General features: G+C 47.0%; 1 protein-coding gene across 1 annotated transcript; it reads left to right on the forward strand.

Moving 5' to 3' along the window:
* The first annotated feature begins 11,627 nt into the window (after positions 1 to 11,627).
* On the forward strand, positions 11,628 to 14,268 carry LOC103654657 (NEP1-interacting protein-like 1). Its single transcript, XM_008681492.4, has 5 exons — positions 11,628 to 11,914; positions 12,076 to 12,254; positions 12,351 to 12,434; positions 12,542 to 12,721; positions 12,854 to 14,268. The coding sequence occupies exons 1-5, from the start codon at positions 11,773 to 11,775 to the stop codon at positions 12,974 to 12,976; spliced, it is 708 nt and encodes a 235-aa protein (XP_008679714.1). The 5' UTR covers positions 11,628 to 11,772; the 3' UTR covers positions 12,977 to 14,268.
* The last annotated feature ends 229 nt before the right edge of the window (positions 14,269 to 14,497 follow it).

The raw sequence follows: 14,497 nt of genomic DNA on the forward strand, positions 1-14,497 counted from the left end.
ATGGTGATAGCAATTAAAACACATGGCAAAGGATGGAATTAAGACATAACTTGTAAGGCGACAAAAATTGAGAAGAAATCAAGGGGGAGATGGGTAACTCACAGCTCTCAAACCGGGTTGAAAGAAAGGGGAGACTTTTGAAGGATAAGTTCAAAGTAAACATTTAGGTAGAAGGCCTCAATATCACAAGGGTCAAAGGCGATAATAGACAAGTACATAAGGGAGAAGACGAAAGCACAAAAGAGCCAGTGGTATAAGTACAACAAAGAATGGAGGTATGTCAAGGCATACGCGGTAAAGAAGAGGATATAGCCAAGGGTGAGATAAGTAAAACATAGCTCTCGAATTGAGATAGAAAAGAGGAGATTTCAACAAGCAGACCTAAGATAAGTATCAAGGCAAGATCTACAAATTACAAAGGTAAGGATGATATCAAACAAAGGCTCAACAAAGGATGAAGTTAAGGTGAGACAAGATTGCAAAGCGACAAAGGGAAAGTAAACGAACGAGAGCGGGATAGGGAAAACAACACTCTCGGATTGAAATGGAATAAGCGAGGCTAAGAAAAATAGGTAAACATCATGGTAAATATGGAGAGAGGTCAAGGGTCAAAGGTGATAATAGGCAAGGATATAAAGGAAGATGTAAATGTACATAAAAACCAGGAATCTAGGTACAACCAAGAATAGAGTTAAGATAAGTCTTGCAAGTGGTAAAGTATAGGACATAACCACGGGTGAGATAAGTAAGAGACCACGCTTGAACTAAGGTGGGAGATTGGAGGTTTTAGATAACGAACATAGCGTAATCGCTAAGGTAAGATTGAGAGATGAGAAGGGTAAAGGCAATAAGGAACAAAAGCACAACAAAGGATGAGGTTACAAACTCGCGAGCCAAGTAAGAGGATACGACCAAGAGGAAGAAGGTATGAGACGGAAGAGGGGTGATTTTAAAGGGCAGGTATGAGACAAACATCAATGTAGGATATAGAGGTGTCAAGGGTGCATATGATAATAATTAAAAGTATAACAAAGGATATAGTTAAGGCAAGACTCATGAAACGACAAAGTGGAGAAAACAATCAAGGGTAAGATAGGTAAGGTTCCAACAGAAGGGTTGAAGTAAAGATTCATTACCGAGTGGAGTTACAAGGATACAATGAGATCAACAAGGATATGCAAAGTAGAATGACCGCTCATGGATCATTAAGAAACAAGGGTGGTCAAGGATATGTTAAATGTCTTGAACAGTCATTGGGATATAAAGGTAGCATATATAAAAATAAGAGTATGCAAGATTCCAATGATACAAGCGTACCTAGACATGGGAATAGAAAAAGGTAGAGGATAAACAGGGAGGGATCTCGGAAGACCAGAAGTTCATGGACATATAAACTAGAGTGTTTAAGTAGGCAGGAGAAATTCAGATGTAAGGGTTTGAAACAAAAGTACTGAAGAATCTAGGAGTACGAGCATGTCAATACTAAAAGGACAAAGATAGTCAAAGGGTAGCAATTTAGTGATGGAAGAGGGAAAAATCCCAACAGACAAAAAGTTATGGTCAGGGGGCATCTTCAAAGATGTCGCAAGCATAAGAGTGAGAACAGAACTAATATGACCAGCAAATAAACCATAAATAAATGAAGGATTAGAATAAAACACAATTTTCAGCAAGGTATAATATATAGTAAAACATAGGTTTGGTCGATATGACCAACTTTTGAAGGGATAGCAAAGTCAAGGCAGGGATAGAGGTCTATAATCCTTAGAACGACCATTCTACTCTAGGTTAGCGGTCCTACAGTCAGCACGGCTTTGATACCACTTAGGTCACACCCGGTTTTGAAGGTAAACCGAATGCGAACCATGTACGTGCCAGGATCAGTAATTCACGTACACAGCGATTACATAAATGACTCATCATAGCACAATGCTTCGAATAACAATAAATAGTAAGTAATAATATTACAGACTAGAGCCATTTACATAATATAAATCAATGTACACAGAATCGAAATGTAGCCAACGTAAACAAACCACCACAGGTAGCTGACTGGGGAAGGTCGCTAGCCTAATCCCCGAACTCATCGACGTCCTGGAACTCCTGGCGATCCACCTCGACACCTTCTTCTCTTTCTTTACCTGAGCATAGATTGCATCAAAGGCAACCTAGTGTTTTGTGAAAGCAAGGGTGAGTACACATCAACGTACTCAGCAAATGTCCCGTTTGGCTGTAGTGGACTAGCTTTATGTGGAGTTAAGGTCAAGCAGTTGCTTTTAGTTGGTCAGGTAATTATTACTAGTAGAGAGCCAGGTTTTAGCATTAACCCAAGTTGTTAACCCAAAAGTACCCTTTCCAAACGGAAAGAATACTAGAAACCATAACCATAATCATAATAGAAACCAGCAATATCCTCATCATCATCTGTAAACAAAACATCTCTGATCAATGTGTCTCTAATCAATGGAGCTCCCTTGGACGCTCATAACCGCGAGCACGGCTGATATATCAGTTTCATAACACTCTGCAGAGGTTGCACACTTTACCCACAAGCCGTGGTTCCCTCTCTAGCCCGGGCTTGCAAGACACTTATTCACTACCGAGGTGAATGGCCAGGGATTCACTACGAAGCCTTTACAAAGATTCCCTGATGCTGTAGTCGCCCGTTAGGTTTCCTAAATGCACTGCACTCCTCCCCAAGGGGCGAACCAACCTTGGCAGAGCGAGCCGCATACACCGAGCCCCATTAACGGCACGACGGCGAAGCGAACTACACCCCAGTTCCTCTAATTAGTCAGCTAAGGGCATCCCATTCCACCCTCATGGTTCCACTGTTTTCCCGGGCGGTCATCCAACAAACAGGTCCTTACGGAGAGGCACTCGAGAAACCGCTCGAGCCCCCTAGAATATCACCAGTCCAACATCATAATCATAATGACAACATCGTATCATAAGTGTTCACATCAAGTTCATTGATTAAAGTAAAGCAATAGCATGAAGCTAACCATAGTAACCCAAAAGGTAATCAAGGACAAGGTAAATAGAAAGCTAGTCAACCTTAGGTTGTTCATAGTATGCGGGACAGTGAATTATAAAGTAAATGGGACATAATGGGTCAGAGGACACTTGCCTTCACCAAACAGATGCTCAAGATCTTCAGCCTCGTAGAACTCGAAGAGTTCGACCACTTAGTCGCTAACGCTTGATCGTCGATTCCTCGAAGCTCAAAAATGGATCGCAGTCTATTCGCGACGCACCGCGAATACAAACAGGCACAAACAAACAACCATATATATGCATAAGAACATTACACCATTCAAGTAAAACATAATAAAATACGCAAAATAAAATAGAGTGTGCTACTACGGTCACACGAGGACAAAGAAACGCGATAGTTGGAGCTATAGTCGAGAAGTCAACGGGTTTACGCTAAGCAAATATTAATTGGAATATTTAATCCGATATCTCTATATTAATCGATATTAATTAAATGTAAACTAACACTACTACTTAGTTCTTGTCTAACTTACCATTTTAATAGTTGATGATCAAATAAGTAACTAATTAATTCACATGAGTAATTATAAACAAATGGTTTAATCTCGCACGCGGCAAGGCACGTGACACACGCGAACGGCGCGCGACAACGCGTGCGAACAACACGCGCGGACGACACGCGACGACGCGCGCGACATCACGTGAAACAACACGCGGCCACACGCGAAAACCGTGCAACGATAAACTAGAATCGCTAACCGATCCCGCATCCCTATTAAGAAAGTGTTAATTACAACATTTGCATCGACGTAATCACATTAACGAGCATTTATACGAGAATAGGTTAGAGCTATACCTAAATTGGAATGTCATTTTATTAATCATTGGACCAACAAATAATCGATTAAATAGCTAAACCCTATGATGCAACAAAATACTATTATTAATGTGCAATGTTATCTCGAAGCTAACTCAATTTGAACAAGTCGAAATTGATTTATAACATAAAAGATGTCGCTTATTTGACGAACTAGGAACTTATGCGTAATGAACTGTATGCTTCGAGGACTAGCAATTAGTTTTTGCATGACTTAGGCGAATAACGAGTTAATTCTGGAATTAAAGCAGTGTCTTTCCTAAGCAGTTGAGTGATGTGTCTCAAATTTATTGGATGAAAGACTGGCCATTTGGAGGGCTACAAAGAGCACAACCACAGCAAGTCTCGAAAGGATCTAGTGTGGAGCGGTTTCTAGATTTTTTTCCTGCATGCAGCGAGGAGCGTGGATGTATGGCATGCATGGGACCCACAAGGTGTTTTCTATTCGGCTTATTCCAAAACCAGAACGCACGATGGCTGTTGCTAGGCAATTTCTTCCATGAACGAGCACGAGCAGCAAAGGGAAGGGAAGAGAAGGATCACGACCATGGGGATGGCTCGCGGGCGGGGTGGCCTCACCGGCGCAGTGCCAGCGGTGGTGCCCCGCGACCCGCAGACAGTGGTGGCCTAGAGCTAGCAAGCGACGCCGTTGGAGCGGGGCAAGGGGCACGAAGGTGCGAGGAGAGAGAGAGAGAGAGAGATAGAGAGGAGGTATGCAGCCATGGCGCAAGAACTTCGACCATGGCGGCACGCTGCAGCAAGGAGGGGCAGGTGGGGCTTACCAGCTGGGGTGATGGCGATGGCATGCTGCTTGGCGCTTCGGTGAGGTGACTTTAGTGAAGCGCTGGCGAGGCTCGACGACGTCGGTGACTTGGGTAGGAACAGTGGCGAGCACAACACGGACTCCTTGCACGACGGCGAGCTCGGCGTGGGGCGGCTGCTATGCAGTTGCAAGAATGCGGCATTTTACGAGATCGAGGGAGGGGAGATCAGGTGCCAGAGCTTCAAATACGGGCGACTTGGCGATCGGTTGCTGGCGTGCGCCATGGCCAATTCAAGCAGGAGAAGCAGATTAAGGAGGGGATTACGAGTGGGGCCACGACGCGGAGCAATAGCTGGGTGCCCAGGCTCTACGCGCGTGCCCACGCAACCGCTAGGCCAAGCCGGCCACAGGGGTAGGGGTGGGAATATGTTAGTTTTTTCCCTTTTTTTATGTAATTATATGTGTAGATGTGTATTTATATTTATATATATAACTATATTTATTTATATTAGATCATCCAAATTTAATATTTTTTCCCAAATGGAAACGCCACCAAAACCATTTTAGCAAACAAGAAATTATCTCTCGACATAAGATGCAACACACACGTATATATGTATATATATTCAAAATAACACCTGAATTTGAGGGATATTAGAAAAGAAATTTTACACCCCCAAATTCAAGGTGTTACATCTATTTGGGATGTCATAGTACCCTGCTTTGGGGGCACCCCAAACATCTGTATTTGATAGGTTGGCACCTCTAGTACAAGACCGATTGAGCGTCGCTCAATCCGGTCATCAGGCACAGGCCCAACAAGAGTGCCGGAGTATTCGGCCTCAAAGGCTGACCAATCCGGCAGGGGGGCATATACCTGCAGCAACTGAAAGGACAACAAAAAAGGACGTCATCAAAATAGGTACTACAGATGTTGTCATACAGGAAGATAATAAAGGGCCGATGATTTTTGGTGAATCGGCCAACACAACCAAAAAAGAAGATACGGCTACCATCAAAACAGCCGATCTGAAATACTCCATGCCTCGATGGTGCCCAGCGGGATTGACACGGTCCCAAAAGCGGAAATTACAGCGCCTAAGAGCAAAGGAGAGCCAGGAGAAGGAGGCGGAAAAGATATTCAATGACACACATCCACAGTACCCGCCACCGCAAAAGAAATGGAGATCAAAGGCTGTTGAAGAAAAACAAACGGCCACAAAAATAGAAAATAAAACAACACTTGTGCAGCACTCTGCAGGTACGGCAGATAGCCTGGCCAACAAGGCCGAACAATCTGCACCAGGCGCGGACCGTCTGCTCCCAGAGTCCGGACCGTCCGCACCACACCAGGAAGCCTCCAACGACATGCCAACATCAATGGAAGAGGACGACCTACTAGGAGAAGACCTGGTCGACTACGAGGCTTCTCCAGAGCGCCCAGGTATGGATGTAAATGTTATTACATTTTCCGCATTGTACTATTGTCGGCGACGATGAACTTGTTGTTGCCCAGTTTGATTTTGGTCCTAAAGAAGCCACCTTTACTAAACCAAAGGAATCAGTAAATCATTTAAAGCCGCTCTTCGTGCGCGGTCACATTGATGGGGTACCGATTGCTAAAATGTTGGTAGATGGAGGGGCGGCTGTAAATCTAATGCCTTATTCATCATACAGAAAATTAGGTAAACAAGATGACGAACTTGTCAAGACCAACATGACCCTCAGTGGTGTTGGAAATGATAGTTCGATTAAAGCCAGGAGAGTCACGTCCGTTGAATTAACCATCAGGACTAAGACCCTTGCTGCTTCATTCTTCGTCGCTGATGTAGAAGGAAATTATAGTCTAATCCTAGGTAGAGATTGGATTCATGCCAACCAGTGTATACCTTCTACATTACATCAAATGTTAATACAATGGGTAGGCGATGATGTAGAACAGGTACATGCTGATGTATCGGCCTGCATCGTTGTGGCCGATGCCCCTGTACTCTGGACTTATGAGACTGCTACATGTCTCACAGGAGTAGATTTTTCTGATTACCAGTTCATAAGTATAGATAAGAAGGGTTTCATTCCTGTAATGCTAGAGCCGATGGAGAATCGGCTAAATCCTAAGTAAAGTTTAAATGATGAGTACACACAAAATTTATGAGTCCTTGGTCACAGACAGTTTGGTTTCTAAAGCTGGATCGTCTGGTCTTTCACCAAATAGTTCGGACTTTAAGATCGAACATCTACCACAGCGTAAAGACGGTATTACGGATGATCCGACCCCCAAGATCGGAGAGTCTGCCACCACACAAAGAACATCTGATTCCTCTGTGGGGGACATGATACAGGAATTCAGAGATCTTGATAAACTAGGACATGGATTTACATCGGCCGATCCTTTGGAGGAGATCGACATAGGAGATGGTAAAACTCCAAGGCCGACTTTCATAAACAATACCCTAGAGACCGATTCTAGAAGTGAAATGATCGGTCTATTGAAAGAATATTCGGATTGCTTTGCTTGGAATTACACTGAGATGCCGGGACTGAGCCGAGAGATCGTAGAGCATCGGCTGCCCATTAAGTCCAGTTTCAGACCTTTCAAGCAGAGAGCTAGAACATTTCGTCCAGATCTCCTCCCACGAATCAAGGACGAAATCCACCGGCTGCTAGAAGCTAATTTTATTAGACCTTGCAGATATGCAGAGTGGGTCTCCAATATTGTGCCGGTGGAGAAGGAGTCAGGTAAGCTTAGAGTATGCATTAATTTTTGCAATTTAAATAGAGCCACTTCTAAAGATGAATATCCCATGCCCATAGCCGATACATTAATCAATATTGCGTCAGGAAATAGAATTATTAGCTTTCTTGATGGTAATGCCGGATATAATCAGATTTTTATAGCCGAAGAAGACGCGTCTAAAACGACCTTTATATGTCCAGGCTTCATCGGTTTATTTGAGTGGGTTGTCATGACATTTGGTCTAAAAAATGCTGGTGCTACTTATCAGAGGGCTATGAGTTTGATCTTTCATGAGCTATTAGGAAACACTATAGAAGTCTACACTGATGATATTGTAGTCAAATCGGCTGAGTTTAGTTCTCATGTAGCTGATTTGCGCAAAGCCTTTGATAAAATGCGTCGGTATGGGTTGAAAATGAACCCACGTAAATGTGCTTTTGGAGTGTCGGCTGGTAAGTTTTTAGGATTTGTCATCCATGAACATGGTATAGAGATAGACCCTAACCGAATCAAGTCTATTCGGAATGTTGGACCTCCGACTTGTAAGGTCGAAGTGCAGAAGTTTCTTGGCAAGGTGAATTATTTACAGAGGTTTAGTTCTAACCTAGCCGGGAAGATTGATGCCTTCACCCCTATCATTCGACTTAAAAATGATGCCGAATTCACTTGGCGGCAGAACCGCAGGAAGCATTTGATCTCATTAAAAATACTTGTCTTCGGCTCCCGTATTAAAAGCACCACAAGAAGGAGTACCATTCAGATTATATATTGCAGCTGAAGATAAGGTCATTGGGGCTGTTCGGACACAAGAAACTGAAGGAAAGGAGCATGTGGTGACTTATCTAAGTCGGAGGTTGGTGGATGCTGAAACGAGGCACACTTTTATTGAGAAGTTATGCTTATGCTTGTTTTATGCATGCACCAAGTGTAGATGCTATTTACTGTCTAGTCATTGCACTGTTTCTGGTCAAGCCGATGTGATCAAATACATGTTGCATAACCCAATTATGAGTGGTAGAATTGATAAGTGGGCTTATGCACTCATAGAGTATGACTTGGCCTATGAACCATTGAAATCTATGAAAGGTCAGGTCGTAGCAGATTTTATTGTAGAATATCGGATTAATGATACTCATAAACTAGACATGTCATACCTCACTATTACTCCTTAGACTTTATATTTTGATGGATCGGTTTGCAATGAAGGGCAAGGAATTGGCATCGTACTTGTTTTACCGAGTAATGTCTCCTTTGACTTCTCTAGCCGATTGAAAACTTATTGCACTAACAATCAAGCCGAATATGAGGCCCTTTTGTTCGGCTTGGAACTTTTAAATTGTATGGGAGTAAAACATGTGGAGGCATTTGATGATTCTCAACTGGTCGTCCAACAAGTGTTAGAAGAATATCAATGTTTTGATGGTACTCTAAATAGTTACCTAGAAAAATGTTGGAACATAATCCATTCTTTTGACGAATTCAGTATTCGGCATAACTCTAGAGTTGAGAATCATAGAGCTAACAAATTGGCACAAGATGCATCAGGTTATCGGATAAAGCGAGGGAGATTTCACAACACTGAAAATCTGATAACCGGTGCATGGCCAATATCCCAGGTCGCGGACCGTCCGCGTGAAGACGCCGGACCGTCCGGGGTTACCAGGACAGTTCTCCTAATTGACTCGGCTGATGATGAAGCCGATACAAGTGATTGGAGGACGCCTATAGCTAATTATTTACGAAATCCCAATATCAGGACAGATAAGAACATTCGACGTACGACTTTTAAGTATGTTTTGATGAGTGATGAACTCTACTGCCGAACAGTCGACGACGTCCTGCTTAAGTGCTTGGGCCCAGATGATGCTATATTAGCCATGGCCGAAGTACATGAAGGAATTTGTGGTACCCATCAATCGGCTCCAAAGATGAAGTGGTTGTTGTGAAGGTCTGGTTTTTATTGGCCTAACATGGTAGCTGATTGTTTCAAGTACTACAAAGGATGCCAAGTGTGTCAAAAATTCGGTGACCTACAGTTGGTCCTTGCAGCCGAATTACATCCCATCATCAAGCCTTGGCCTTTCAGAGGATGGGGATTAGACTTTATTGGAGAAATTCATCCTTCATCATCAAAGGGGTATCGGTTCGTGTTAGTTGCCACTGACTAATTTACCAAATGGAGTGAAGTTGTTGCTCTGAAGAACATGACACACCAGGAGGTAATTGAGTTCATAACTGAGCATATTATTCATAGATTTGGCATTCCCCAGACCTTGACTACATATCAAGGAACTTCTTTTATGTCGAAGGAGGTACGTAAATTTGCTGAATCATATATAATTAAGTTGCTTAATTCATCTCCATATTATGCTCAGGCCAATGGACAGGCCGAGTCTAGTAATAGGACATTGATTAACTTGATAAAAAAGAAGATATCCGATAATCCTAAGCATTAGTATAAAATTTTGTCTGAAGCTTTATGGGCTCACAGAATATCTAAACATAGTGCTACTAGAGTATCTCCTTTTGAGCTTGTCTATGGGCAGGAAGCAGTGTTTCCTGTGGAAATAAGTTTAAATGTTGTCAGGTTCGTCAGGCAAAATGATCTAACTGTCATTGATTATTATAATTCAATGATGGATAATATTGATGAGGTGACCGACAAGAGGGTGATAGCTTTGGGAGCAATAGAAAAGAACAAGATCATGGTAGCTAGGGCCTACAACAAGAAGGTCAAAGCAAAGTCATTTCAAGTAGGGGAGCTGGTGTGGAAGACCATCCTGCCGCTAAGGAACAAAGACCGAAAGTTTGGGAAGTGGTCGCCAAGCTTGGAGGGTCCTTATAAAGTAAAACAGGTAATGTCTGGTAACGCCTATTTAATACAAACATTACAAGGCAAGGATTTACCTAAGGCTTTGAATGGACGTTTTCTCAAGCAGTACCATCCTAGTATGTCGCAAGATGCTTAAGAAAACCGATGTAATCACATCGAGTTAAATGCTTTTGGTTTGCTCAGCTCCACCAAAAGGTAGAGGGGCATATGTTGGGCACCAAAATGAGAAGGCCAGACGGTCCGGCCCTTGGGCCGGACGGTCCGCGGTCCGGACAGTCCGCGCCTATGGGCCGGACGGTCCGCACAGGCGCAGAACAGATTAGGGTTCCGAGTTTCTTGCTATGTTTGTTGGCGAGAATCTCGGGATAAACTCGGAAATTTGTTTGTAACGGGTCCAGCACCCCTCCTCTATAAATAGAGAGGTATACGGCCGATTTGATCAACGGAATCGAACCTTCAATCAATACAATTTACATTTTATCCTATGAGTAGTTCTAGTCTAGTTTAGGTTTAGTCTTCCAATCTCCAAATCTTCCGCTTCTCTTCGGCTCTACGTCGATTAGAGGAGTCTAGGTCGGTCTACCCGAGCCTAGACAACTCCTAGGATCTCTCCTCCCCGACGGGGTCCCTCCCGGGAGCGAGATCCACGCGCCGCCGGCGATCCTCCGCCGCCACTGCGCACGCGCGGATCGTCTGGCCGTCAGGCAGAGAACCCTAGCCCCTGCGCCAGGTCGCGGACCGTCCGGCCCCTGACCGTGGACCGTCTACGTCTGACCAGAGAGCACCGCCACAGTTTTTGTTAAGTGTTTGGCGCTCCGAAAAAGCGTAAGCAGGGTTAATAGATATCGGGTCGCAGAGTGCCATCTCTAGCGCGATGCTTCGGAACTCCCTTTCAATGCGCGATCGATCCGCCGTCCGGGGTGCCCGCAACGAGTGAGATGAGGTGACGGATGAGACATGCGCAACGCAAGAGCAGGCAGGGCAGCACGACGGCGTCGTGGTTGGTGGTGGTGTTCGGGAAGAGGGAAGCTTAGCCGTTAAGAGAGCGAGCGGAACAAGGAAACCAAGGCGGGCACGCACGGCGCGGCGATCCTTCGCCAACCACCCTTTCGGGCCGGGGCCGCCGTCGCCGTCAGACGCGCGCCGGACGGATGGTTAGCATTTATGCGCCCGGCACAGCGCGGTCCGTGCGTGCTGTTGCCTGGTTGCTGCCTCCCGGACGCTTTGCGTGCGTGCGTGGGCGCGTTCCACCGCCAGCCAGGCTCTCCACGTCAGAGTCGCCGTTGAGAGCAGACGCGGGCGCACGACTGACCTGCCGAGCCGAGCGCAGCCGTGGGCGCGGGCGGCAAAACAAGAACAACGCGTACGTCCATCAGCCAGAACAACCTATAAATTTCCAAACGCGGCGCGCCACAAAGTCCGCCCGTCCGCAAATCCCTCGTCTAGTCTGCTGTGCCATCTGTTGTACCACGACTAAACCACAGCTCCACCGTCAGGTCTTCTTCCCCTTTCGTGTCCTCTCCTGCGCGCGCACCGACAAGTGAACGAGCGAGCGAGCGAGCATCATGGACATGGAGGCGGCCGCGATCTCCGGGACCGCCAGCGCGTCGTCGTCCACGTCGCGGCGCGGCAGGAGCATCTCCCGCCTGCCAGCGCGCGTCGCCGGCGCGGTGATCCGGGGCCTGGTCACCTTCGTCTTCGCGGCAGGTCGGTGGATAGATTTTCGACTTGCCATCAGTTTGATCGATCGATTCGATTCATGTGTTCACCGTGCCCTCTTCCTCCGCCGTTGCGTGCTACTGCTACACAAGTGGTTCTGGCTCGTTCAACGGACCAACCGAGGCTCACTGATTCTTGGTTTCATGCAGTGGGCATGGTCCTCGGGGCCGTCACGGGCGCGCTGATCGGGCTCGCCACGGAGAGCGGCCTGGTGCGCGGCGCCGGCATCGGGTCCATCTCCGGCGCCGTCGTGTCCATGGAAGTTGTCGATTCCTCCGTCGCCATCTGGCGCTCCGACGAGTCCGGGATCTGGAGCGTCCTATACGTGGTACGTAACAATCAGTTTCGCCGTTTCATACCCAATCCAATCTCTTCGTTCACCAACCTAGTAACAAAAGATCAAATTTCTGCTAAAACGTTTCAGCTCGATGTCCTCTGGAGCCTGCTGACCGGCCGCCTGGTGCGAGAGAAGGTGGACCCGGCCGTGCAAAGCGCCGTCGACAGTCAGGTAAGCACAAAGCCCCAAATCATCCGCTCACAGTCCAGACAGGATCATCTCAACAGACGAACCTCAAGTCTCCAGCCAAGCTAACGTGATCTCGATCGGCCGCGCAGATGAACGCCGCGGACTCGCAGGACATGGCGCCGACACTGGCGGACATGTTCGAGACGGGCGCCGCCGACGCCAAGGGCATGCCGGCCGCCGCTGTCGCGGCGCTCCCCATCATGGCCTTCACCGAGCACACCGTCGCCGACGGCTCCGGGGAGCCCATCGGCTGCTCCGTCTGCCTTCAGGTCAGCTACCTATAGATCCCCGCCGCCGCGCATGCTTGCAGCGAGTGCAGGCTGTGCATGGCCGATTTTCGTGTCGTTTCTGCACAGTTTTTGATGGTCGACATCGACCCGGTCGGTGGTTTGATTTTGCAGGACTTCGAAGCAGGCGAGACGGCGCGGAGCTTGCCGGAGTGCGGGCACACGTTCCACCTGCCGTGCATCGACGTCTGGCTGCTCCGGCACGCCTCGTGCCCACTGTGTCGTCGCGCGGTCTAAGCCGGTGCGCACACTTTTCGTTAGGATGTCTTTGGGCAACCGTGAGCCGATGCGCGTGCACACGTGTCCCAGACCAGGAGCACAGTACAGTAGGGTAGTAGGAGTGCAGGACACCTGGTTCTTTCTTGCATACCTTGATTATTTTTTTCCTTCTTTTTTCTACGTCTTGGGCACGCATGTACAGATACAGTACGTGGCTCACATTGTCTCACACACACACTGTGGATGTAAATATGTATAGGGTAAATGTTGTAAACAATGTAATTTCCTTATTATGAAAGCCGGACCGAAACGGCGCCGACTAGGCCATCCACGTCGTCGAAAAACTTCATAGCCGTTCGATCATCCATCAACCGTCACCGTCGTTCATCGCGCACTTCCAGACTTCCTTCGAAGCGCCGCGTATATCGGATCATTTCTCGAAGAATCAAGAGAACCGTCTCCACGCGCTTGCTGCCTTCCTCCTCCTCCTCTATGCCCTAGGTTGGCTGAGGTCCGCGCAGCGGACAACGGCGAGGTCCACGTGCTGCTGGCACTACGGACTTGCTCCAGTTATTGGCGCCCTACCGCAACTCCTGTGTGCTGGCACCGTCGTGGTGATTCAAGGGCGTCTCATGAGACATCCTCGGCGTCGTCGCCACCGTCTCGCTACAGGAGAAGGGGCTCGCCGGCACGCTCCCAACCGCCGTCGCGGGACTCTGCTCCCTAACCGGCCTCTACCTCCACTACAACACGCTCTCCCGTTCTTCTTTTAATCCTCCTCCGATTCCTCACCTGCGCGCGGAATCCCCTCCGTAGCTCTTCGTCCCTAGAGGACCAACCCCACCAACGGGGATGTTGTACGCCTGCTTCTTCAAGTACATCATCATCGATGAACAGGTACGTCCCATCCCATCGCCCTTCTTCATTCCTCTGTTCCCCGATTGGATCCTTGCTGCCGTCGCCGCGGCAAGATAGAGATCCAATCTGCTGCTTGCCCGCTCGAGATGATGTTGATGGCCTTCCTCTGCTTCGCTTTGCTGCAAGCGTTGACAAGTCATGTCTGCTGCTGTAGTTCACCCACAAGAGCTTCCAGTCCGTTGATGACCTCACCATCGGCGTCGAGTCCTGTACCTGTTGTGGCTTATACTGGAGATGCAGAAATGTTGAACAAAACACTGCTGTCGCTGCCACTTAAGCGGAATCTTGTGGATGTAAAGTTTAATAATTCTGCATCAGCATCGAAGCGCATTGCAATAACTTACCAGATGTACCAACCCTCTACATTCCAAACTCTTGCTCCTATTTGCAAAGGTCTGTGGGTAGCATTCGATTGTCCTACTTCATCTCATTGTGGTCGGACAAACTTCAACAATGTTTCTACTGAAAACTTGGACAATTCTCAAGGCACACCATGAGTATTGACCACCACAACACTTCTTGCCTTCCTGGTGTGAATGACCAACAATCAGGAAATTTTTATTTATAGGTTTTGAACCGTAATGTCTTCATATGCATCTCATATCATGTTATTGTGTGTTT

Source organism: Zea mays, chromosome 4 (assembly GCF_902167145.1).
Source record: "Zea mays cultivar B73 chromosome 4, Zm-B73-REFERENCE-NAM-5.0, whole genome shotgun sequence".
Taxonomy (NCBI): Eukaryota; Viridiplantae; Streptophyta; class Magnoliopsida; order Poales; family Poaceae; genus Zea; species Zea mays.